The 26002-nt window shown below is 40.4% G+C and overlaps 1 protein-coding gene across 4 annotated transcripts in view; it reads left to right on the top strand.

Annotated features, from left to right (window-relative positions):
* Positions 1 to 26002, top strand: part of cep290 (centrosomal protein 290) — a 139926-nt gene that overhangs the window by 30822 nt on the left and 83102 nt on the right. For all 4 annotated transcript variants that reach the window (XM_048548846.2, XM_048548847.2, XM_048548849.2 and 1 more), the window contains exons 13-23: positions 839 to 1011; positions 3295 to 3457; positions 4850 to 4950; positions 5042 to 5129; positions 6217 to 6323; positions 9632 to 9724; positions 16968 to 17052; positions 18276 to 18418; positions 21821 to 21985; positions 23103 to 23252; positions 25291 to 25406. In XM_048548846.2, the coding sequence (XP_048404803.1) occupies positions 839 to 1011; positions 3295 to 3457; positions 4850 to 4950; positions 5042 to 5129; positions 6217 to 6323; positions 9632 to 9724; positions 16968 to 17052; positions 18276 to 18418; positions 21821 to 21985; positions 23103 to 23252; positions 25291 to 25406 (1384 nt within the window). The remainder of the gene's footprint in view (positions 1 to 838; positions 1012 to 3294; positions 3458 to 4849; positions 4951 to 5041; positions 5130 to 6216; positions 6324 to 9631; positions 9725 to 16967; positions 17053 to 18275; positions 18419 to 21820; positions 21986 to 23102; positions 23253 to 25290; positions 25407 to 26002) is intronic.

Below are 26002 nucleotides of genomic sequence, written 5' to 3'. Positions count from 1 at the left end.
GATGTAAGGAAAATGGACCTTCAGAGTGCCATTGACAAGGGAATGATTGGAAAAGAGGGATATGGGATTACGCAGTTGAGGAAGAAATAGAAAATTATACTGAAAACTGGTTGCTAAAGAAGAACCAATGAGGAGGAACTAAGTACAATTTCTCAGAGTGGATAGAAGTTGGTTTGTGTTCCAGAGTTTTGCTCTAGGACTGTTGATATTACGGATATCAATGATTTCGAAATATAGCCTCAATCAGAGTGGTTAAGGCACAGAAGGAAATCATTTTGCTTGTCCTCTATGTGTGCTGACTGTCTGAAAACTGCAGCCTGGCACTTCCTTTCTTATCAGATAATCCAATTTCCTCTTGAAATCCTTGATTGAATGTGCCCCCACTACAATTTCAGACAGCCCAATTTAGATCCTTACCAGTGTTTAATTTTCATTGGAAGAGAGCAGAATCCAGAGTGATTTCATGGGGATGTTTACAATGTTGAGTCAGTAAAATCTGACTGTTTCAGTTCATTGAGAGTTAAAATATATTGAACAAAAACAGTAGAAAATGTTTGTTTCGCACATAGGATTGTTAGGAACTGTGTGGCAGGTGATTGAAGGAGAGGCCATCAGTATTTAAAAGTGGGTTGACAGTGGAAAGAATTGTTATTGGACTTCAACTTGTGTTGGGGTTACGCACCAGCACAGTTTAGTCTGATGCAATTTTAATGTTAAAATGTTGTAGTGTTCTTAGGAATCCATTATCATCGTTGCTTTTGTTGAAGTCATGCATTTTAATTGGCATATACATATTTGTAAGTGAAATGTAATTGTGATTCCTTTAATTTCTTCTGAGGTTTTCCAACACTTAATCTGCAGTCCAAAATTGGGTTGCTCCAGCAAAAGACTCAGGCAGCAGAGCGGAAAGCATTTGAAGCAAAGCGAATGGCTGACCTTGCAGAGAGAGATGCCAGGGAAAAAGACAAGGAACTGGCAGAAACGCTGATACATCTTAGGGCATATGAATCAGTAAGTAGCCTTCATAATATGCAGGAATTGAGAAACAAAAATTACAGTTAAATAATGTGATGAAAATAAATTTATCATAGGATTGACACAATAGTGTTTGGTAATTGTTTTTTAAGAAGAGCATCACTTTAAAGGACATCTGACAAGCTGAGAACCTTTGCAGAATTCAAAGTTGATCTTTTATTTCATATAGGGAGAATTCGCCAGTCTTGACCTTCCAAGAAGGGAGGAAATGGACTGAGAGGACACAGGTCAGAGATGACGCTACTGCTGTGTTAATTCATTGACCTGTGCCCCACTCAAACGTGCTCCCAATTTGGCATGCAGAGATGTGCACCAATGAACATTTTCTTCTGTAATTTCTCTAAATTAAAATTGTTCCTAAGAATGACGTATGTTGACAAACTTGGGCTTTACAGGAATTCTTGCATATGCAGCAAGTGATAGAGCTAAGTGATCTCACAGACAATGGATCAGACCTAAGCTTTGCATCCTATCATACCCAGTTGTGAATGGTGGTGGATAAATTAAACAACTTACTGGAGGAGAAGGCTCCACAAATATCCCCATCCTCAATGATGGAAGAGCCCAGCATATCAGTGCAAAAGAAAAAACTGAAGCATTCACAATAATCTTCAGCCAGAATTGCTGAATGGATGATTCATCTTGGCCTCTTCCACAGATCTTCAACTTCTCAGGCTTTGGCCATTTTGATTCACTCCATGTGATATGAAGAAACGGTTGGAGGCACAGAATACTGCAAAGGCTATGAGTCCTGACAACATTCTGGCAACAGTACTGAAGACTTGTGCTTCAGGGCTTGCCACACTCCAAGCCAAGCTACCTGAGCATCTACATGGCAATGTGGAAAATTGCCAAGGTAGGCCCTGTGCACGCAAAGAACCAATCTAACCTGGCCAATTACCATCAATAAAATGATGGAAAGTGTCTTCAACAGTGCTGTCAAGCAGTACCTGCCAAGCAATAAGCTGCTCAGTGACAGCCAGTTTGGATTCTGCCAGTGCCACTCAGCTCCTGACCTCATCCCCTTGGTTCAAACATGAACAAAGGAGCTAAATTCCAGAGGTGAGGTGAAATGGACTACTTTTGATATCAGTGCTTCATTTAATGAAGTGTGGCTACAAGGAGCCCTGTCAAAACTGTAATCAGTGGGTATTGAGGGCAAACCCTCTGCTGGTTGGAGTCAAACCTTATACAAAGGACAATGATGATGTTTATTGGAGTTCAGTCATCTCAGCTCTTGACATGTCTGTAGAAGCTCTTCAGGGTAGTATCCTGGGCCCAACCGTCTTCAGCTGTTTCATCAATGACCTTCTCTCCATCATCGGATCAGAAATAGTGATGTTCTTCAATGATTTCAGTGTTCAGCACCATTTACGACTCTTTAGATACTGAAGCAGGTTTTTGTCCAGATTCTACGAGATCTGGACAATTTCCAGGTTTAGGCTGAAAAGTGGCAAGTTACATTCTTACTGAACAAATGCCAGCTCCAAATGTGAGGCAATCTAACCACCACCCCTTGACAGTCAATAGTGTTATCATTACTGAAACCTCAACTATCAGAATGCTGGGAGTTAACATTCACCAGCAATTCAACTCGGCTGTAACATAAATACAGTGGCTACAGGAGCAGGTCAGAAGCTAGGAATACTGAGAGTAACCCTCTTCCTGATTCCCTAAAGCCACCATCTCCAAGGCACAATTCAGGAGTGTGATGGAATACTCCCCGTTTGCCCTGGATGGGTGCAGCTCCAACAATTTTTGAGAAGCTTTATACTATCCAAGACAAAGCAGCTGACTTAATTGGCACCACATTCACAAGCACCCGTTCCCTCCACTACTGTTGCTTGTCAGCAGTGTGCAGCATGTGCAAAATGCATTCAGCAATTCCCTAAAGATCGTTGAGCAGTGCCTTTCAAACACAAGAGCACTTCTGTCACTCTCCGGTGTCCTGGCCAAATTTTTAATCCTTAATCAATATCACTTAAAAAAGCAGGATGACCAGAATATTATCTATCTTGTGTTTTTGCAAGCCTAGAATATATCTGAAACTGAAGGCAGGATCTTTGGAACCAGCATACCAGCTTTAGAATTATGCATGCCTTTAATTTGGTGTCATCAGAAGTTGTAAAATAACAGACTTCTTCTCCTGAAACTGATGCATGATTCAGTTGTACTTATCATAACATGAAATATGTCATGCCTAATATCATTCTGGTATAACAGAAAATAGTTGCTTATGCTGATTCTATCCTGCACTAGGGTATTTATGGATTGGAAAATGCTGTTGCAGAGATTAAGGAATGCAAGAACCATATCAAGATACGTGATCATCAAATAGAAGCAATGACAAAGGAGATAAACAAGCTTGAAATGAAGATAAATGATCTTTTGGATGAAAATGAAAATTTCAGGCAACGCTTAGGTACATCTTAAGATCCTCAGCAATGTTTGATGACAGAGTATACTTGATGACTTTTTTTTACACTTTACAAAGTACAGTGGCTTTCTACATTAAACTTGAAACGGTTCCAAATACAATGAACTTAAGTAAATAGTTTTTCTAGGTTTCAGTGTGATCACTCCACTGTAATCAGCCCCAGTATTGCACTTTGTCATGAGTGTGCAGCTCCTCATGGGATGTTTGGTCTTCCCATAGTCCCAGCCCGTATTGTGTTCAGTGGATCTGCTTTCTGGGTGCACAGCCACTTTTGCTATCTTTGGAGTAGAGTATAAGGGAAAAGTGCAATAGATGGCCATGTAATGTTTTTGAAATTGAATTTTCTTACACTAAGCCCAAATTCACACTTCCTTGTGCAGTATTATAACAAGGTTCAGTTTTTTAGCTTTGATTTTTTCTGTAGTCAGTTAATGCAAATTCTAATAAAGTCATGATTGTTATCTCTAGAAAATGGTTTGCAAGGCTGGTATGGAAAAAATAGTTCATCTGACTTTTTTTATATATATATAAAACTATTAATAAACTACTATTAAACATTTTAAATGAAAAATTGCAATTGTGACAAATGTGATCTTAGAGCATTTCAGTGTTCAGAAGCTGTGAGGAATGTGCAAATAATTGGAACTACCTAAATTTATTGCATTTTATAGCCATACATTTTACTTTCACGATGCTATAATATTTGGTCAGGTTTAAATGTCAGTATGTAAGTTTGAAAATGCCTTCATAACCGAGTGCAATGCCAAGCCCATAAGTAGACATAAACAAAACCAGAAGTTGCTGGAAAAGCTCAGCAGGTCTGGCAGCATCTGTGGAGAGAAATCGGAGTTAATGTTTTAGATCCAGTGACTGTTCCTCAAAACTGCTGAGCTTTTCCAGCAATTTCTGTTTTTGTTTTTGCTTTCCAGCATCTGCAATTCTTTTGGTTTTTATTCTGCAAGTACACATGCTGAGGAATGCTATGGTTGCTGCTTACAGTCCCATTTCACCATTGTCTCTGTATCACGTGATAGACCATGAACAATGTTACAAGAAATCTAGTAGATTTAAACATCTTTCAGCTGTTTTTCCTGAGGTTCCTTTCCATTTAACTGGATGATCCTACTTGTGAAAGGTTGGGAAACCTGCTCGGTATCAGATGATGTCACTTTTCCCGTACATGACCCTGAAAATGGATTGCAAATAACCATTATGTGTCCTTGAATTTTAAAAAAATTGTTACAGGCAACTGTACTTAGCACAATAACTGATATAATGAGGTTGGTGATATTTTGCTCCTAATTTCCTGAACTCCGCTGTTGGAGTTATAAAGAATCAGTTTTTTTCTTGCTTTAATGAAAAATAATTTGTGTTTAGGCCTCGACACAAATGAAATAATCGATCTAAGTGAGTTTAGGAAAACCAAGTACTTGAAACAGCAGCAGTTTCAAGCTGAGAACCAGGTCCTGCTAAAAGAGGTTGGTGAATCATTTTGTTTGCTTTGCTATTGATTTGTCACATTAATATACAAGACCATTCCACTTAAAAGTGCAATATTTATTAATTCAGATTGAACGCTTGGAGGAAGAAAGATTGGTGTTAAAGAGGCAAATTCGTAGGATGGCTCAAGATAAAGGCATGCGAGCAGGTGTGGGAGGTAAGCTTATCGCCTAGTTTGTGATTCACCAGTGTATACAGGACAAGCATCTCCATCAAATAGGGAATTGGCTCATATAATTTGAAAATGTGGAACTAAACAAAATCAGTGTGCTTCCTGTCACCAGTGCATGCGTGTGCATTGCTTTATTTAATTACATTGGGGCAAGCTGGTGTTCATTTTAAGTGCCAGTATAAAGAAAAGAAGCTCATGAAACTCTCCCTTCTTGGTAAATTGCTCCTCTAAATACTGCAAGATTCCCCAAGGTGATCAAGATCTTTGAAGGCCTATTTGAAATAAGTGACAGCCAATTGAGCTGATTATGAATCCAATTACATTTGACCTTTGCAGGAGCATTGGCGTTTTACCAATGATGCAGTGGCCCTTTACATGCCAATGCCACCATCTCCATGCTTTGAGCTTTCAGGTAGCACAGCTTAGAAGGTCTGGGCGCGAAAGACAAAACAATGTGCTCTAAGGGCTAACAATGTGCTTCCTAGCTGTTTCCTAATTGCTACCATTAAATCTGGGAATTGCAATCTAAGAACTCCATTTTGTCCCAAAGACTGAGTCTCCACAACATGGGAATACCCAGCCTTGAATGCTGCATTGTTAGCAGTTGCGTCCTTGACAACTGAGATGTCAAACAAGACCCACTTACTTTTCCCAGCTATTCAAATGAATATTGAAAGCCTCTGCAGTTAGATAAAGCACTCATAAAAGTTTAGAATGAGTGAAGGCCATTTGCCCCATTTTTTTTCATCAGTTCACACATAATGAGCCACAAACATGTAGATTATAAATCATGGTAACCAGAGCTAATGAGACTTTCCAAAGCTCAGCACTAACCTGACCAGGAAAAAATAGGCTGCATCCAGATTTGAACTCAGGTCACAGTGCACGTAATAAATCAGCTCTGTTTGCCCTTATGAATGAATATTCTTAAGTATAATTGAAATACTACATCATGTGCAAAATAGGGTTCGTGAACGTGAGTTTAGAATATGGAATTCTTTTTGTAGCATTCAATTTGATTGACGATTAAATCTGCAAGATGTCAATCTGTGCTGTATTATGCTGTACCTAGGAATTTCAGCTGAGGATCTGGGATTGGTGGATTCGTTTAATGAGAGGATAAGTACTAGCAAAGAGACAGAACTGTCAAGCTCATTCAACTTTGAATTAAACCATAAGGTAATCATGTATGCTTTGAACTGAAATTTTGTCAAATTTATCAAAATCAAAATCATGGAAAAATAAGTTTAGATTATGTTACAAGTTTTGACATGATTGTGTTAACATATAGATTCTGTATGACTGAAATTTACACTGTAGCCTGAAATGCCAAGTCCACTATACTGATTCTGTCTTAGCAGGAGTGAATAGAATTTACTATCTGGCAAACATAAATGGCAATAAATTTGAAAAGATCACAGAATCTGTCCTTTGCCACATAATTTTGCCTGTATAGATTCCCCATACTGCTGAAACCATGATCTACAGGGAGGAAAAAGAAACCGATAAAAACACAAAGTTCTGGAAAAACTCTGGTGTGGAAGTGTCTAAATGGAGAGAAAATTGATGAGAAGATAAAATGACTTGCCAACACCCAACAAACATGCTTGCTGTTATAAAATCATTTGAGGAAGTTATCTTTATAAAAAAGAATAATACAGAGAAAGCTGGTCAATGTGGACTGAGAGTTGTGGTGTAGAAAATCTCCAGGTTCTAATACTATTCTGAAGGGGAGATACTACATCTAGTTGCTGTATGCAGGTGTGCGTGCAATCCTATGGTGTCAGTATTTGTTTAAATTCCCAATCGCAAGAAGCCGCAGGAAGATAATTTCTGAAGGAGACAGAGTCAGTGACCTTGCTCATTGTGTGTAAGCTTTAAATAATGTCTCTTAAAAAGCTGGTTTTTAATTAGCTATTGTGACTGGATCCAGTGGATTTATCAAGGATGTTGATCCATAATAAATTACAGTCTGGATACAGACTTTTTTTAACATTGAGTAAGGTGTTTTCCTGTATTTTTATTCATAGTTGTAGTTCCAAGCAAAAGATAAGAAGCAAGTCATGATTTTGGTTCATTTAAAATACCTTTGTATCTACTTTTCTGACTGTATCAAAAGTTATATTAGTTTCAAGCTTAAAGATGTTGCTAAGAAATGACCAGAGTGTTGAGAGGAACATGTCATATAATTTAGAATTGCATGTGCTCTGTTTTTATACAGGATAACAGTAGAAATGATTTTTATTACGTCAAAGGAAGGCAAGGCTCTGCTGACATTGATTACTATAAAGATCTTGCGCTAAGGAAAATGTCCAGCCAGATTTCAGAGATTCTTCACAGGTCTGTAGGGCAGTCAGGAAGTTCTCAGAGGAGCTCTTTGCATTGGGAAGAATTGGTGACTTCCCAGACAGAAAGTCGGATTGTTCCCCATCAGGCTAGAAAAGAACATTTTGAAAAGAAAAAGCCTGTTGATGAGTTAAAAACCAAACTGTCTGAACGACTAGAAACTCCAGCCAGGCCGGGACCATTACCACCTACTTTGACAAAGATATCAGAGCTTACTGAGAATGCTGTAGCAGTGTCACTTGAGCAAGCAGATATCCCCACGACTAGAAATGATCAGCCAGTGCATGTGACTGATTCTGAAGAACCAGCCAAGAACTTTATCAAGAATGTTGACCCATTAGATGATCTCCTAGAGCAGTTAAGGCTAGAACTATCAAGTCTTAAATCACAGGTTAGAAATCTGCTAATATAGAACAAATATTTGAACTTAATCAGCTTTAGCATCCTATAATAATACTGTAGAACATGTGTTTGCACATTATTCTTGACTTTGAAAGACAGTGTGCTAGGCATGCTGTTATAGCTGGAGTAATTAAGTTACTGATAATGAATTGCCTCCAATTTCCATCTGACTGATTTAGCGTATGTGCAGGCAAATGACGCAGAAGTTACAAAAGGCCATTAATTGAGAAGGCATTTCTCAGTTCTTTGGTTTATCACCCTCCTAAGCTTGCCCTATCAGTATGTTCTTCAGTTACTTTCTCCCTTGTGTGCTTCTCAAACTATTCACTTCAACTGCACCTTATTTCACCATACTGTTGAGATCATCGAATCCCTACAGTGTGGAAGCAGGCCACTTGGCGCATCAATTACACACCAATCCTCCAAAGAGCATCCCACCCATGTTCCTGTAACCCAGCATTTTCCATGGCTAACTCACTTAACCTACAAATCCCTGGCCATTTATTGGCAATTTAACATGGCCAATCCCCTTAACCTGCACACTTCTGTACGGTGGGAGGAAAGTAGAGCACGTGGAGGAAACCCACACAGACAGGACAGGAATGTGCAGATTCCCCAGGGAAGTTGCCCAAGGGTGGAATCGAACCTGAGTTGCTGATTCTGAGAGTCAGCCGTGCTAACCACTGAGCCACAGTACTGTGCCTTGTGGTGGCAAGTTCTGTATTCTGAATTCTGGATGAACGATCTTGTAGAGAACTCCGTATTAGATTTATCAGTGGCTGCCTTGTAACATAGAATCCCTACTGTGTGGACACAAGCCATTCGGCCCCTCAAGTCCAGACCCTCTGAAGAGCATCCGACCCAGACCCACCCCCTGCCCAGTTTCTGCACTTCCCAGCCTCAACACCATGTGCAATTTAGCTTAGCCAATCCACCTAATCTGCACATCTTTGGACTGTGGGAGGAAACTGGAAAACCCGGAGGTCACCCACGCAGACACGGGGAGAACATGCGAACTCTGCACAGTCACCCAAGGCTGGAATTGAGCCGTATGTATGGCTTCTAGTTCTGGTCTTCTCCACAAGTGGAAAATATTTTCAATTTATCTGTCCATCATAATTTTAAGTACCTCTATTTGGTGGTATCACCGGCTTCTCTTTTCTAGAAAAAGAAGTTCTAGTCCATTCAATCTTTCATGCTGAGTGTAATCTCTCAATTCTAGTATCACTGTTATAAACAACTTTTGCATTTTTTTTTCAGTGTCTGTATATTGTTTCCATAATATAGACACCAAACTACACAAAGTACTAACCATGCTTTGACGATAATATCAATGCAACTAAACCACTTTACAATTCTAGACCTCTAGAAGGTTTTCTCTGTACACTACTGTTTAAAAAAAATGTAAATACCAGTATATACCATGACATGCCTTTGCTTCTTAATAGTATTCTGTGTTATTTTCCAAGCGGTATGTATTGCTTACGCTTCATATTTGCCTGCAATGTAATTAATTCCTTAATCCACTGCTGTAAATTCCGTGCAGCATGGGATTACAATGGGATTCACATGACTTTGATAAACCAGGCCTTCTTGAAAGTGGGCCTGCCCTGGTGTATGAGTATGAGAAGTTTTTTTGAGCAGAATATAAAGACTCCCAAGTGAAAAAGCTGAATCTAACATTGAAACATTGATTAAATCTCTTTGTGTATTCTAACTGACTCAATGCACCTCTGTAGAACCGTCAGATACGAGGGGAGCTACTGAACAAAGAAGGAGCATACCAGAATGCAGAATTCGAACTTGCCAAGCTCAACAGGCAAATAATGCAGGTCGTACAAATTATCTTTACAAGACTGATAAAACCAAAGACATGCAAAATGTTTAAGTGGGTGCTTTATTGGGTTGCACTCAGTAAGAGAGTTCTGTTAACAAATTTACACCATGAGAGCAGACCCAGGGAACCTTTCCCATTTTACAAAAAAAAGGGCAGTGTTTAATGTAGGGAAAATTAACCACATGTGGCAACCCGACTCCCTCACTGCCAATTGATTAATTCCTTGCTTAAGTGCCTTATTCCACTACTGCTATTGGGAGGATGCGCGATGCAGTGGCAGAATGATAGGATCCCTAGTTCAAAGGCATTTGATGTCTTTTGTAATGCACAGCAATTGGATGGGTGAGAGCAAACTTGGAGCACCCTCTCCAATCCAATGATACCCCTCCTGCTATGATCCACCTGTACCTGCATTCCTGGTATCTTTGACCTTGGATGACTATGCTACTGGCAAACGTTACCACCTCCCTTGTGACACTGCCAAGCAATGAGTAGCTGTCAGCTTCTAAATGGTTAGCAACTCTTAATGCTTTTACCCCCAGGGTCCTTGATCCTGGTGAAGGCCCACCACTGGCCACCTGATTGAGATTTAATTTGGTGAGACTTCCTGAAAGGAGAAAGCACGGGCTCGGGCAAATGAGATCCCTATCACCCCATTAAATCTGGACCACGGTCAATGTGTAAATGAGGTTTGGGTGCTTCTACTGAGATATTAATGTGAAATCATGATAAAAAGATTTAAATGCGCCAGAGAAACTAAACAAGAAAATAATATGTTGTGCTTCTGCCAGTGCAAAACCTCCCAACTGGTAAAAGAGACATAGGAAGTTACATTTTTGTGAATGATCAGTTCCGACTGGATTAATTGCTCGCCCCCTGGAGTAACTGTGTTGGATGGCAGCAGATTCATCAGGATCCTCTGTCCTGTACCACCCCTCCATCTCCCATTTCCAAGAATTTTTGATCCAAACTGACGCAGATGTGTCAATTAAAATTAGATTACAATGCTATATAATGTTCGATCAGATCCAGAATCGAAAAACGGGCATGAGTCATGTACTGTGGGCAATCAGCAGCAGCAGAGCTGTACTCAAAACTATTTATCATGCCTCGGCTCAGCATATTCTGCACTCTACCATTACCATCAATCCAGGGGATCAGGCTGGTTCAATGACAAATGTAGGAGAGCATACCAGGATCAGTACACTGCATTCCTAAAAACAAGGTGTCACTCTGATAAAGTTACAGGATTACTTGTGTGCCAAACAGTGTTAGCAGCAACTGATTGGGTAAGGCGATTCCACCACAAAAGGATCAGATCGAAACTCTGTGGTCCTGCCATATCCAGTCATGAATCATGGTGGATAAGTTCACTGCAAGAGAGGTTCCACAGCGCTGTCAATCCTAAATGATGATGGAGCCCAACACATCAGTGCAAGAGATAAGTCTAAAGCATTTGCAGCAGTTTTCAGTGGGAGTGCTGAGTGGTGGATCCAGATGCCAATTTTCAACCAAATCATTTCACTCCATATGGTATATTTAAGTGGCTGAAGGGACTGATCCTGCAAAGGAAAATTGTGGAATTTTTCCCAGATATGTCCTATGCATAAAAACAGGACAAATCTAAACCAGCCAGCTATTGCCCCATTGGTCTCTTCTAGGTTGTCAGTGAAGTGATGGTTGGAGTCATCAGCAGTGCCATCAAGCAGCAGTTGGTTAGCAATGCCCAGTGATGCTCAGTTTGGTTTTTGCCAGAGCCATTCACTGCCTGACATCATTACAGCCTCTGTTCAAATATGGATAGATAAGCTGAATTCCAGAGGTGAAGTGAGAATGACTGCTATTGACATCAACATAATATTTGATGGAGTGTAACATCAAGGAGGCCTAACGAAACTGAAGTCATTGGGAATCCGAGGAAACTCACTGTTTGGAGTCTTGTGTAGCACAAAGGAAGATGGTTGTGGTTATTGGCGATCAGTTATCTTGGCTCCGGGACATCTTGCAGAAGCTCTTTGTCAGTTTCATCAATGGTCTTCCTTCTGTCGTCAGGTAGGAGTAGGGACATTTGCTGATTATTACATAATGCTCAGGACCATTCACAACTTGGCAGATGCTGAAACAGTTTATGTTTAAATGCAGCAAGATCTAGACAATATTCAGGATGGGGCAAAGAAATGATGAGTAATATTCATGCCACAGAAGTACCAGGTAACCACTATCTTCAATAAGAGCGAATCAGGTATTGTGCCTTGACATTCAATGGCTTTACCATATGTGAATTCCACACTATCAACATTGTGGGGTTACCATTGACTAGGAACTGAACTGGAATAATAACATAAATACTGCTGTAAGATCAAATCAGAGGGTCAGAGTCCTGCAGTGAATAACTCACTTCCCAACTCTCTCAAATCTGCCCCTTGTTTGTGAGGTAGAAGTCAAGAGTGTGATGGAATGCTCACCATTTATCTGCACAAGTTCAGATCCAGGACAAAGCAGCCACCACAGTTGTTACCACAGTCACACCCTGCTCCAACACTGACACTCTGTCACAGCAACGTGTTCCATCTTCGTAATGTACTTCAGAAATTCTTCATCTTTCTTAGACAGCACCTTCTAAACCCATGACCATAATCATCTTGAAGGACAAAGACAGCAGATACTTGGCAACATTGCTACCGGCAAGTTCCCCTCCAGACGCATGCCATCGTAACATGGAAATATATTGCCATTTCTTGAGTATTTCTATGTCAAAAACTGGGAACTTCTTCCTAACAACAGTATGGTGCACCTGCACCAAGTGGTTGAAGAATGCAACTCATCGCCACCTTCTCAAGCAACTAGGCATGGACAATAAATGTTGGCCCAGCAGTGACACCCAAATCACATTAATATATATTTTTTAAAATGGGGTTGAGAGGCAACCATGCGGAAGTTTATAAAATAATGAAGGGTATAGATAGAATTAACGGTAGTTGTCTTTTCCCTACAATGGGGATTTCAAGATTAGAAGGCGCATTTTTAAGGTGAGAGGATAGGCTTTAAAAAGACATGGGCAATTTTTTTTGCATGGAGGGTGGTTCACGTGGGATGAACTTCCTGAGGAAATGATGGATGTGGGTGCAATTAGAATGTTTAAAAGCCATTTAGATAAGGACATGAGTAGGAAAGGTTAGCAGGGATATAGGCCCAGGAGCAGGCAGGTGTGACTATTTAGTTTGTGATTATGATTGGCATGATCTGGTTGCATGAAAGGGTCCGCTTTCATGCTAAATGACTCATAGAGTCATAAGAGTCAATTTGCACCCAGCAAGACAGTAAACAACAAACAAAGGGATCTTTCTGGATGGAATGCTCTGGCAGCCTAAAGCAGATATGAGCTGTAACAAAAACAAAAATTTGCACACAGAACACAGAATTCAGGGGCAGAGAGATCAAGGGCAGAAAGACCAAAAGATCATACAAATAGTGAGTGGAGCATTGAATAATAATAATGATGGCCACCTGCAGGTGATCCAACGTGTTAAATGTTGTGAGAAACGTGGCAACAGCTGAATAACAATCAAAGGAATGACCTACAATCCAAATAAATGAGACAGAGAAATAATTACAAAAAACTAAAAGTAAGGTGGTGCTGGAGACAACACAAATAACTGAAATAACATGGTAGGTATAAGAGTCGCATGCCAAGTGCCTAACCAAAGTTGTAAGTAATCCAAAACTGTACAAACTAATTAAGGTAGAGCGATCTTAATTTATCCAGGTGATGGTGACAAAACAGGACAGTGAGGAAGATTTCACAGACACAGAACAGTGTGGTGGGGTTACATGTAGCACGACATGAACCCAAGATCACGGTTGAGGCCGTTTTCATGGGTTTCAACCTCAGCTATCAGCTTCCACTTGGTGATTCTCCGTTGTTGAGTGTCTCAAAGGCTGCCTTGGAGGATGCTTTCATGAAGATCAGAGGCTGAATGCTCTTGATTGCTGAAGTGTTCCCTGACTGGGAGGGAACATGTCTGTCTGGCAATCGTTGCAGAGTGTCCATTCAGCCATTGTCAGAGAGCCAGCATGGCCTTGCCAATATACTATGCCTTGGGGCATCCTTGCCTGCAGCGTATGAGATAGACAACATTGGCTGAGTCACATAAGTATCTGTTGTGCACTTGGTGGCTGATGCTCCCACGTGTGATGGTAGTCTCCATGTCGATGATCTGGAATGTCTTGCAGCTATTGCCGTGGGGTTGTGGTGTGTTGTGGCTGATGTTGTCCTGAAGGCTGGCTAGTTTGCTGCAAATGATAGTCTATTTGAAGTTTGGTGGTTGTTTAAAGGCAAGAAGTGGTGGTGTAGGGATAGCCTTGGCAAGATGCTCATCATCATTGATGATATGGTGAAGTCTGTGAAGAACATAGCATAGACTTTCTGCTCCAGGGAAATACTGGACAACTAAAGGTATTCTACAGTTCGTATTCTGTGCCTGCCTTCTGAGAACGTCATTGTGGTTTTTCGCTATGGCGTGTCGGATCTTGTGATTGATGAGTTGAGCATCATATTCCATTCTTATGAGGGCATCCTTCAAAATCTTTAGGTATCCATCATGTTTCTCCTGATCTAAGTAGATCCTGTGAATGCACAGAGCTTTTCCATCGGTGATGGCTTCTTTAACTTGTTTAGGGTAGAAGCTACAGAAGAACGGCATTGTGACGTTATCCATGCACTTGCAGGAGAGTGAGTTACTGAAGTGTCCATCCTTGATGGAGATTCATGTGTCCAAGAATGATACTGATTCGGAAGAGTTGTCCATGGGAAGTGTGATGGTAGAATGAAACTTGTTGATATTGCTATATAGTCATTTCAGTGATTCCTCGCCATGAATCCAAAGGAAAAAGAGGTCATCGATGTATCTGGTGTATAGTGTTGGTTGGAAGTCCTGCCCAGAGAACAAATCTTGCTCAAACTTATGCATGAGAATGTTGACATATTGGGGAGCAAGTTTGGTTCCCATGGCTGCTCGGTGTGTCTAGATAAAGAACTGGTTGTCAAAGGTGACGATGATGAGTTGTAGGATGGCGTCCGGAAATTGGCAGTTGATGGTATTGAATACTGAGGTTGTTGGAGCATTGCCATTCTCAAGGGGAGTGCTGGTGCAGAGTGCAGAAATGTCCATTCTGATGAGGAATGGCCCTGGGTGCTGAATTTCTGGTGAGAAGTCTGCAGTGTCACAACAGAAGCTGGGATTCTTTGTAGAGTGGGTTTCAATATGCCCTCAACATAGCCGGAGAGCTTCTCACACAGGGTCCCATTGCTTGATACGATGGGATACCCAGGTATGTTGGCTTTATGTATCTTTGGAAGGCAGTAGAAATCTCCTACGTGGGAAGTACATGGGATGAGAGTGTATGGAATACTTTGAAGACCTGGATCAAAGGTTTTGACCAGTCTGTTCAGTTGACAGGTATATTCTTTGGTCGGATTTGGTCTGTAGTGTTCCCGGTTGTTCAGTTGTCAGTATGTTTCTTTGCAGTAGTGCATTCTATTCTGTATGACAGTGGCTCCTCCTTTGTCTGCTGATTTGATGACAGTGTTCTGATTCGTCTTGAGAGCATGGATGGGTTGCGTTGTGTGCTATCTTGTGAGCATAGCTGATTAATCTAGCGTTAATGCATCTCTTGATGGCTTGAGCATACATGTTGAGCATAGGACAGCAGCTTTCTAGAGGGGTTCACATCAACCTTTCTTCTGTTGTCACTACACTGTGGATCTCTCTTGTCGACTACTCTGGTTCACTGGTTGTCTCATTGGGTTCACTGCTGACATCTTGGGGTTTGTGAAAGAATTCCCAGAGCCCCATTGGCCTGATGAATTCTTCTGTGTCTGCCACCAGACCAATGGGGTCGATTTTGGTAGTGGGGCAGAAATTGAGCCCTTGGATGAGAACTTCGATTTCGTCCAGTTGAAGAGTATGGTCAGACAAGTTGATGACAAATTTCCCTGGTGATACCAGTTTCAACCGTGGTACCAGGGGAGGCTTGGTTACTGCTGGTGGTGATGCCAAGTTTCTCCAGTTTCTTGTTCGTGGTGTGCATGCATGCAATTGCCATTTCCGATGTGCCACAGTGAAAAACTGCAACAACCTCCTCAGAAGACAGGCGCAGGATACAATTGATAGCGTACCCTTTGTTGTCCAGTATTTCCCCAGAGCAGAGAGACTGCGCCATGTTCTTTGCAGCCTTCATGTCATTAATGATGACGAGCATCTCACCAAGTCCATCCTTGTGCCTCCACAAACAACTGCCCAGCCTTAAACAGGCCATCGTTCACAGCAAACTGCCCAGCCTTCAATGCAACACCACGTGATCCTGCCGTGGCAACCTCTGCAAGACACTGCACAACAATCACTCGATAGATGTGTTCCCTCCCATTCAGGGAATACTTCAGCGATCAAGGGCATTCAGCCTCCGATATTCGGGTAAGCATCCTCCAAGGCAGCCTTCGAGATATACAATAACGCAGAATCGCCAAGCAGAGACTGATAGCTGAGTTTCGTACCTATGAAGCTGACCTCAGCCGTGATCTTGGGTTCATGTCGTGCATACAGGTGACCCCACCACACTGTTCCGTATCTGTAAAATCTTCCTTACTGTCCTGTTTTGATACCATCACCTAGATAAATTGTTACGATCTCTCTACCTTAATTATACAGACCCTCGGCATGCAACTCTTATACCTACCATGTTATTCCAGTCATCTGTTTTGGCTCCAGCACCACAGTATTTTTAATATTTTTGTAATTATTTCTCTGTCTCAATTAATCGGATTCTGGATCATCTGTTTGTTTGTTATTCAGCTGTTGACACTTCTCTCTCACCGCCTAATACTGCAGGTAGTGATTATTATTATTCAACAGTCCACTCACCATTTGTATGATCTTTTGGTCTGTCTGTGTTCTGTGTGCTTCTCTCTCACTTCACCTGATGAAGGGGCTATGCTCCAAAAGCTTGTTATTTCAAATAAACCTGTTGGACTATAACCTGGTGTCAAGTCACTTTTGACTTTGTGGGGAAATAGCGAGTAGAGTTGAGACCGTCTGAATTGCTCTTGCAGAAAGTTGACAGGAGTGATGGGCTAAATGGCATTTGTGCTTTAAACATTGCATGATCCTGTGGTTCTAAAGAGACATGATAAGTATGTCAGTAATTCTCTGTTGATGAATTATGTTTGCAACATTTTTCAGAATGAATATATTTCAAGAGAACTGGAAGTAAAGGAAAAAGAATTGGAAGAAACGAGGACTGAAGTCGCTCAACTAAATGCCAAATGTAAGCTTTTTTCAAAATAAAACTTTAAAATTGTTTTGTATAACCTGTATACAACCAACAGTTTAGCCAATAATGAATCCTTAATTAGTGTGTTTAATAGTATAGCAATCTTGCACCAAACATGTCTTTAGGGAATAACCAATTTCAGTCTCAAATCCTCTGATTTGAATGAAACCAATTCAAACACGACTATGAGAAAGCAAGAACTGCAGATGCTGGAGTCAGAATCAATACAGTGTGGAGCTGGAGGAGCACAGCAGGTCAGGCAACATGAGAGGAGCAGGAAAGTCAACATTTCAAGTCAGGACCCTTCAGCAGGACTAGTTACACCAAGTTGACTCCTCATTTTCATGCAGGTCTGGTACTGCTATTGGCATGCTGTCCTGCAATCCTTATTAAACCAGGGTTGATCTCCGAGCTGGCTGAAGCCCTCACCAATACCTTCATTATTTGTATCTCTCGATTATGGCTCTTTCGATGCACTTCTGTTTAGACTCCAATATTGTACTTTCCCAAAACTCAGATCATTCAGGATTCTGCAGTTCATGTTTTAATTCATACCTAGTCTGTTTCTCTATCACTGCTATTGATTGGTTCCTGATCAAAAAATGTCTGGATGTAAAAATTCTCTCTTTTTTTTAAAACCTTTCCTTGGCATTGCGCATCTGTACTTTTGTAACCTGCTCCAACCCTGCAACCTCAGGTATCTGTGTTCCTCTGAATACGTCCTCACCTGCATTACCAGGTATAATTGCTGCTATGTTCTGAGGAACACGAAATGTTAACTATGTTTTTTCCTTCATAGATGCAGCCAGACCTGCCGAGCTTCTCCAGCACCTTTTTGTTTTTGTGCCTGATTTACAGCATCTGCAGTTATTTCGGTTTTTGTAATTGCTGCAGCTTTGGTGCTAGTGCCTTTGGTTGTCTCGCCCCAATCTCCAGAATTTCCTTCCTATTTCTCTGCCTGTCTACATCATCCTCCTGCTTTTAAGAGTTTGGCCATCTGACCAGAAAGTTCCACGGTGGTTTAATGTCATATTTTGTCATGCCTGTAAAGCACCTTGGGATGTTACATTTTATTAAAAGTGCTAAATGTGTTGTGATATACTTGAGTTACTTTTATGCTTTTGTAAAAATGCATGATTAATATGATTTCTTTTCAATGAATTAAATTTGACAACTGTAGTTCCTTTACTCATGTGAGTAATATCGGTTGGTTACAGTAAAAAAACTGGTAGAAGAGAATAAACAATTTGAAAGTGGTATGAAAGACATTTTACAAGCCATAAAGAGTACGCAAGTGGAAACCATTTCAAAAGGTGGGGAAGAAATTCTTAAGATAGAAAGTCTGGAGAAACTAGTTACAGTAAGTAACTTTTTTTTGTTCTAATTTCTAACTTGGAATGATATTGTCATTCCTTCAGTGTCCCTGGGTCAAGATTCTGAAACTCCCTTCCTTACCACACAGTGAGTGTACCACACTACATGGACTGCAACAGTTCAAGATAGTGTCTCACCACCACCTTCTCAATAGCAATTAGGGATGCGTAATAAATACTGGTCTAGCTAATGATGGTCTACATCCCTGAAAATAATAGCAAAAATAATACATTGATTGGTGCACTAATCCAGTAAAACATTCTGACACTTTATGTGCTGACTCTTGAAGGACCATTTCTTCCATTATAGCAGCTTTTGCCCCATAATACTGAGAGCCAAGGATTGGTTTTTTATTTACATCTGTGCTGTTCTGTGAAATAAATGAGCATTTTCAATCAAAAAACATGTGTAAATAGCTACAGCAAGAGAAGTGCATACTCCTCAGACCATAAGACCATAAGACATAGGAGTTGAAGTAAGGCCATTCAGCCCACCGAGTCCACTCCACCATTTACTCATGGTTGATGGGCATTTCAACTCCACTTAGTTCCTTTTGCATCTTTCATGACATTATTCACTGGCAGTTCACATTCCTCAGTCACATGTTATGGACTAGACCAGACCCACTCAAAATATTTTCAGAAGGTAGGCTAGAGCCTGACTTTTTCTTAGTTTAAAGGTAGGTGTGAAGTGCATGTTCCAGATGTGATGCAACTGGTCAAACCACTTGGCATTAAGCAAAGGATAATTTATTTAAACCCTATAATTAAAATACAAACAAAAGAAAGAGGAATCTACTATAACAACATTTGGAAAACTTAACCGAATAATAGATACAGTATTTAGTACTAATTAATTGTTCCTAGCAACACCCATAGGCAAAAGGGTGAATTCAAACACAGATTCTTACGTGCAATTCAACATTGAGAGATTTCAGAACAAGTTACAATTAGGAATCATTTACTGAAATTCCAACTCTTCTGGCACCCAAACAGCTACTCACTGCTACAGCTTAAAAAAACTAGAAAGTCTGATCTGGGAAAATTAGCCACTCCCCTTCCATTGTTACATCTGCTTTAAAAAAAACCTAAAGGCCTCTTAAATTATTGACTTGGCCAGCTCTAGTAGACACTTTGTCTCTGAGTTTACAACCTTTCTTCAAAAAAAACACAGGACAAAACAACATTGTTAAAGTGACAACATTGTCACACACAGCTTAAATATGATCCTAATTCCGCTTGGCTGTCTGACACAGCTTTCATTTTTTTTTGACATTGTGCTGAGACTCATACTTAAAAATCATGATCTCTTTCAGTCTTGCACATTCTATCTGTTTTTCTCCATCTATTTGTGATTCCTCTCTATATTTCACTCCCTATTTGTGACACTGTGAACTCTGCAATTGGAACTTTGTCAAACACTTTGCTGAAGTCTGTAAAGAGAACAAGTACTGTTCTGCCTTCATCAGTCGTCTTTGTCACCTCTTCAAAATATTGAACCAAGTTCAAGAGATACAATTTCCCAAGCACAAAGTTGTGTTAACTATCCCTAACCAGTCCTTGCCTTTCCCAATGCATGTAAATCCTGTCTCTCAGAATCTCTCCAACAACTCACCCATCACTGGCATAATGCTCACCAGTCTATAGTTCACTGCCTTTTCCATACAGCCTTTCATAAATATGTCACCACATTACCCAACCTCCAGTCTTTCAGCACCTCACCCATTGCTCTCAACGATACAGATATCTCAGCTAGAGGCCCAGCAATCTCTTCCCTAGCTTCCCACAAAATTCTGGGAAACTCCTGATCAGGTCCCAGAAACTTATCTACCTTTTTATATTTTAAGACCTCCAGCACCACTTCTCCTGTGATATGAACTTTTTTCAAGAGATCACTATTTCCTCAAGTACCCTCGCTTTCATGTCCTACTCCACAGTAATGCTAAAGTGAAATATTCATTTAGTATCTTACCTATCCTGCGGTTTCACACATAAATGGCCACGTTGATCTTTAAGGGGTCCTATTCTTTCTCTAGTTACTCTTCTACCCTTAATGTACTTTAAGAATTTCTTTGGATTTTCCTTAACTCCAGTTGTCAAAGCTTTCTTATATCCCCTTTGTGCCCTACTGATTTCCTTCATAGTCCCCTAGGGATTCACTTGACCCCAGCTGTCTATACCTTATATATGTTTCTTTCTTTTTCTTGACCAGAGCCTCAACTTTTCTAGTTAACCAACATTCCCTGCACCTACCAGCCTTGTCTTGCACAGTGACGGAACCATACTATCTCTAAATTCTCTTTATCTCATTTTTAAAGGCCTCTCACTTCCCAACTATGCCTTTACCTGCAAATAGCCTCCTCCAATCAGCTTTTCAAAGTTCCTGCCTGATACCATACAAATTGGCTTTATTCCAATTTGATCAGTTCTACCTTTTCCATAACTACTTTAAAACGAAAAGAATTATGATCACTTCCCCCAAAATGCCCCCCTACTGACACCTTGGTCACTTGCCGTGCCTTATTTCCCAACAGAAGTATTGCTCCTTGTCTAGTTGGTACGTCCACACGTTTAATAAGAAAGTTTTCTTGCTCACACTCAACAAATTTTTCCCCATCCAAGCCCTTAACAATATGACAGTCCCAATCTATGTCTGGAAAGTTAAAATCCCCTACCATTACAAATCTGTTATTTTTAGAGATATTGGAGGGCTTATATATTTGCTTCTCAATTTCCCATGACTACTGGGCGGGGGCTATAACACGATCCCAACAAGGTGATCTTCCTTTTCTTATTTCTCAATTCCACCTTTACAACTTCACTGGACAATCTCCCAGGAATATCCTATAGTCGTAATCTTATCGGACGTGAAATGTTAACACTTTTTATTAGCAATTTCCATTTTTTATTTTTCTGATTTCCAGCATCTGCAGTTCTTTTTAAGCTTTTTAACATGCGTGATTGCCCTTTGTCAAAGTTGTAAGCTTTAAGCTATTCCATAGCTGTAAGCTATTCCAAAAACTATATCCATGGGTATCAGAAAAATCTTTTCACAGATAACATAAAAGAAAGATTTGGAAACTCGAATGTTCATGTAAAAAAAATGGGCAAACATAGCCAACATTTGTACATTCTGTGAAACCTGAGCCCTTGCAGTTTGCAGCAGAACTGTGTTTACAGAGTATTCAGTGGGTAATATTTGACAGATGGGCAACAATGGAAACCTGATATTACTAACCATTGATAAATGTTATGCATTAGTTCACAGAGCCATTCCTGAGTGAATTCTTTCTATTACATATGTGACAAAGTGACTTTGACTTGTGAATCTGATTTAAAATGCAACATGCGCTGACCTACTAATCGAGCTACACCAAATCTTGTTTCAGGCAATTGAGAGAAAGAATACCACAGATAAATTCAACAGTGATGTTCACCTGAAAGCACAGTTAGACCAGCTTATGGGGAGAAATGACGAACTCCGACAGGAGCTGAAAGAGGCTCGCAAAGAGGCTGGCATAGCTGGCAACCAGCTAGCAAAAGCTATTGAAAGGGTTTGTTCACTTAAAATCTGTCTTGGTGAGGTGCTTAACTACTGTGTCCTGCCATTGGTTAGCACAATTACCTGGATGCTGGTTTGCGATGCAGCGTGATGTCAACACCATTTGATCAATTCCCACACCAGCTGAGGATACCAACAAGAACTCTCCTTCTCAATTTCTTCCCTTGCCTGTGATATAGCAACCTGCAAGTTAAACCACTACCCGTAATCTCCCTCCAGTGAGACATCTGTTAAGACTATGGTGTCGTTACCTTTACCTGCCATTCACAACAGAATCAAAGAATTAATGTGAAATAACTCTTAAGGGTCACAGGGTTGGTGGGGGGGATGTGGAGATACAAAATGTAAATTCACTGTGACATTATGGCTGAATTCCAAATGACAGTGACATTGGATTCTGCAAATTGGATCATGTAGGGTCAAAATAGCATGTGCAGTTACGTTCATAATTTCGCATGAAATTCCTCTGTGCCCAAATTGGCATTCCAATTAAATTCAATGCTAATTTAAGCAAGTTGGCATCATCAAATAACAGTCTTGTGTATCAGGTGAAGAAAAGTTTTTTTTTTAGTCAATTTCCTCAAATTTTCAACCTTGAAAGACAGAAATCCCATTATCCATCCCCTAACTGTCTTATATGAGTGTACAGGCTCTCAAGACTGTGGTTTTGAGTTTTAATTGCCCCCTGAAATAGCTGATCAAGCAGGTGTCTCATCAACACTTTGTCAGGAGCAACTGGGCATCAGTACTTAATGCTGGTCTTATCTAAATCCAAAGACTAAATATTTTATAAAAGAAGAATGGGACAGCAGATGCATGAAAGGACCATTAGTTTCATGTTTCCTTCTAAGTTTCATATACGTCTCAGCTATTCTTTCATCACTGCAGGGTCAAAATCCTGGAATTCCCTATCCAACAGCACTGTGTGCAGATCTTCATCACACGGATTGCAACCTTTCAAGAAGGTGGCTTACACAATTTTCTGCAGGACATTGGGGGATGGAAAAATGAATGCTGGATTTGCTAGTGCTGCTGAAACCCCATCAGTGAAGTTCCAAAACAAATCTACTCAGCCCTTTAGATAGATGTCTTTCTCTTTTTTTTGGTAGATTACAAATCTGGAAAGTGAGCTAACTTTATTACGTCAATCTGGAGGATGCAGTGTTGTGTTCCAACCTCTTGCTCTGCCAGAAGGAATAGTACCATCTAGCATTGACATCATCAATACACTGAATGAATATTTGGTGCAACTTCTACAGGTATGCAAATATATCCCATTGAATTTACTTGTTGATACTATATTCTAACATTTATTCTGTTTATAGAATCACAAAGAACAGAAGAGATCTCTCTGCCCGTCAGGTCTATGCTGACCTATCTACACTAATCCCACATTCCAGCACTTGGCCCATTGCCTTGAATGATATGACATTTCATGTATTCACCATGTACTTTTTTTATAAAGGTTTTGTTGTTTCCTACCTCTTCTACCTTTCCAGGCAGTGCATTGCAGATTCACTGTCTGTGTGAAAACACTTTTCCTCAAATCCCCTCTCAACGCCCCCCCCTTAACTTTAAATTATGTGCCTTGTTACTAGCCTCTTAACTAAGGGGATTAGCTGATGGTGAAATTTTAATTTGATAAAAATCTGTCATTAAAAAAGCTAATCTGATGGTAATCATGTAACTACAATCAATTGTTGTGAAAAGCCACCTGGTTCATTAATATACGTTAGGGAAGGAAATCTGCCATCTTTCTCTAGTCTGGCCTACATGTGACTCCAGACCACAGCAAAGTGGTTGACTATTAACTGCCTGCAAAGCAATTTGGGGTAGGCAATAAATTCCAGTGATACCCACATCCCTTGAATGAATTTTAAAAAGTACTAGTAAGTGACTCATTAATTTATTGGCATCATAACAGGTGAGAAAGGCTCTGTCCTTGGCTTTTGTCAATAAATCTCTATGGTTCAGCGTGAAAAGGTGTATGAGAGATTTAGCTTGATTCTCATTCTCATCTTTTTCCAGTGGCCTTTTGCAAATTTTCTTTGTCCCAGATGGCCACACTGCACGCAGTGCCACTTCTAACCTCTCTCTTTCTTTTATTCGTCATAATGTTATGAAACAACACAGCAGAATTCCATTCAGTCTTTAATAGAACTGTCCCATTAGTCCAGTACAGTAATGCTATTTCCCAAGACCCATTCTTGCTTGGCTGCCCCTTACTAATTCTGCTGTTGTAAACTAGTTGAGTGATAAGATTAACAGGTCAGCTCCTTTTTATTGTTTTCAGGTACTCAAAACTGCTTAGTTAAGTCAAAAACCTATTTGATGCTAGTGCCGTCCTCTGATAGAAATGTAGACATAATGCAGCACATAAACAGACCCTTCAATCCAAACAGTTCATGCTAAACATAATCCCAAACTAATCTAGCCCCACCTGCCTGCCCTGGCCCATATCCCTCCAAATGTTTCCTATTCATGTACTTATCCAAATGTCTTTTAGAAGTTGTAATTGTGGCACTGTGTAAATCTGCCACTATGAATTTGCCTACTGCAGTACTTCAAGTACATACATTTTTAAAATAAGAGTAAGACCATAAGACATAGGAGCTGAAATTAGGCCATTCAGCCCTCGAGTCTACCCTGCCATTCAATCATGGCTGATAAGTTTCTCAACCTCATTCTCCCACTTTCTCCCTGTAACCCTTGATCCCCTTGACAATAAAGAACCTATCTATCTCGATCTTAAATATACTCAGTGACCAGGTCTACACAGCCTTCTGTGGCAGATGAATTCCATAGATTCATCGCTCTCTGGCTGAAGAAGTTTCTCCTCATCTCTCTTCTAAAAGGTCTTCCCTTTACTCAAAGGCTGTGCCCTCGTGTCCTAGCCCCTCTTACCAGTGGAAACATCCTGTATTAATCGTCCCTATTTCTCATTGTCATTTGTTTATCCAGTGTGCTTGAAGTTTGATTCCTAACTCATTCCAAACATTCTGTCCTATTTGTGTCTGTGCTGGAGACCTTAATAACCTCTCCTGAGTTCCCCTTTCCTGTCATTTTTTTTCATATTTTTCCACGCAGTTGAATACATCCCTGTCGATGTTAACCAGCTACTTTGTTCCCCTCTGGGGGAAACCTTACCCTTCCCTTCCATCCCCACTTGCTAGTTTAAAGTCCTGTTGACCAGCCTATTTACCCTTTTTGCAAGAACATTGGTCCGAGCTCACGTTTCCTCCCATCCTTTCACTAGCAAAGCTGTTTCCAGCAGATTCTTTTTGTTTGGTTATTTAGGAAATCTCAAATAAAGAAAAAGAAGGAAAAAAACTGCAAGAGGCCGCTGAAGATCACAAACGCAAATTTGCAGTGATTCGTCATCAACAGGGATTGCTGTATAAGGAATATCAAAGGTATCCAAATGTAAATTATTCCTTGATTTAAGTTCATTATCTTGTTCTAAAACTGTGCTTTGCGTTGTTGGTTATTCTGAATAATCCTTTTATTGTTACTGTATTTTAATTGAAACTGAGGTTTGTGTGTGTAGCAAATGGGGGCCCTCTTGTGGCACAGTGGTATCAAGAACAAAGAACAATACAGCAGAGGAACACGCCCTTCAAGCCTGTGCTGAAAAATTTTTCCCTTCCATGTTAAAACTGGCTTCACTGACAGAATATGTATCCTTCTATTCTGTTTCTACTTGTGTATTCGTCCAGGTGCTGCTTGAATGCCGCTATCATGTCTGCTTCCACCACCATTTCTAGCAGCGCATTCCAGGCACTCACCGCCCTTTGGTTGAAATACTTGCCTCGCACATCTCTTTTAAACTTCCACCCCCCTCACCTTGAACCTGTGTCCCCTCTAATTGACTCATCCACCCTGGGAAAAAGTCTCATGCTTTCCACTCTATCCATGCCATTCAGAATCTTAGAAGCTTCGATCAGGTCACTCCTCAACCTTCTGCGTTCCAGTGAAAACAAACCCAGTCTATCTAAACTTACTTTATAGC

The sequence above is a fragment of the Stegostoma tigrinum genome, chromosome 18 (assembly GCF_030684315.1).
Source record: "Stegostoma tigrinum isolate sSteTig4 chromosome 18, sSteTig4.hap1, whole genome shotgun sequence".
In the NCBI taxonomy this organism is placed as follows: domain Eukaryota; kingdom Metazoa; phylum Chordata; class Chondrichthyes; order Orectolobiformes; family Stegostomatidae; genus Stegostoma; species Stegostoma tigrinum.
Note: the sequence above shows the minus strand (reverse complement) of the source record. Positions and strands in the feature narration are given on the sequence as shown.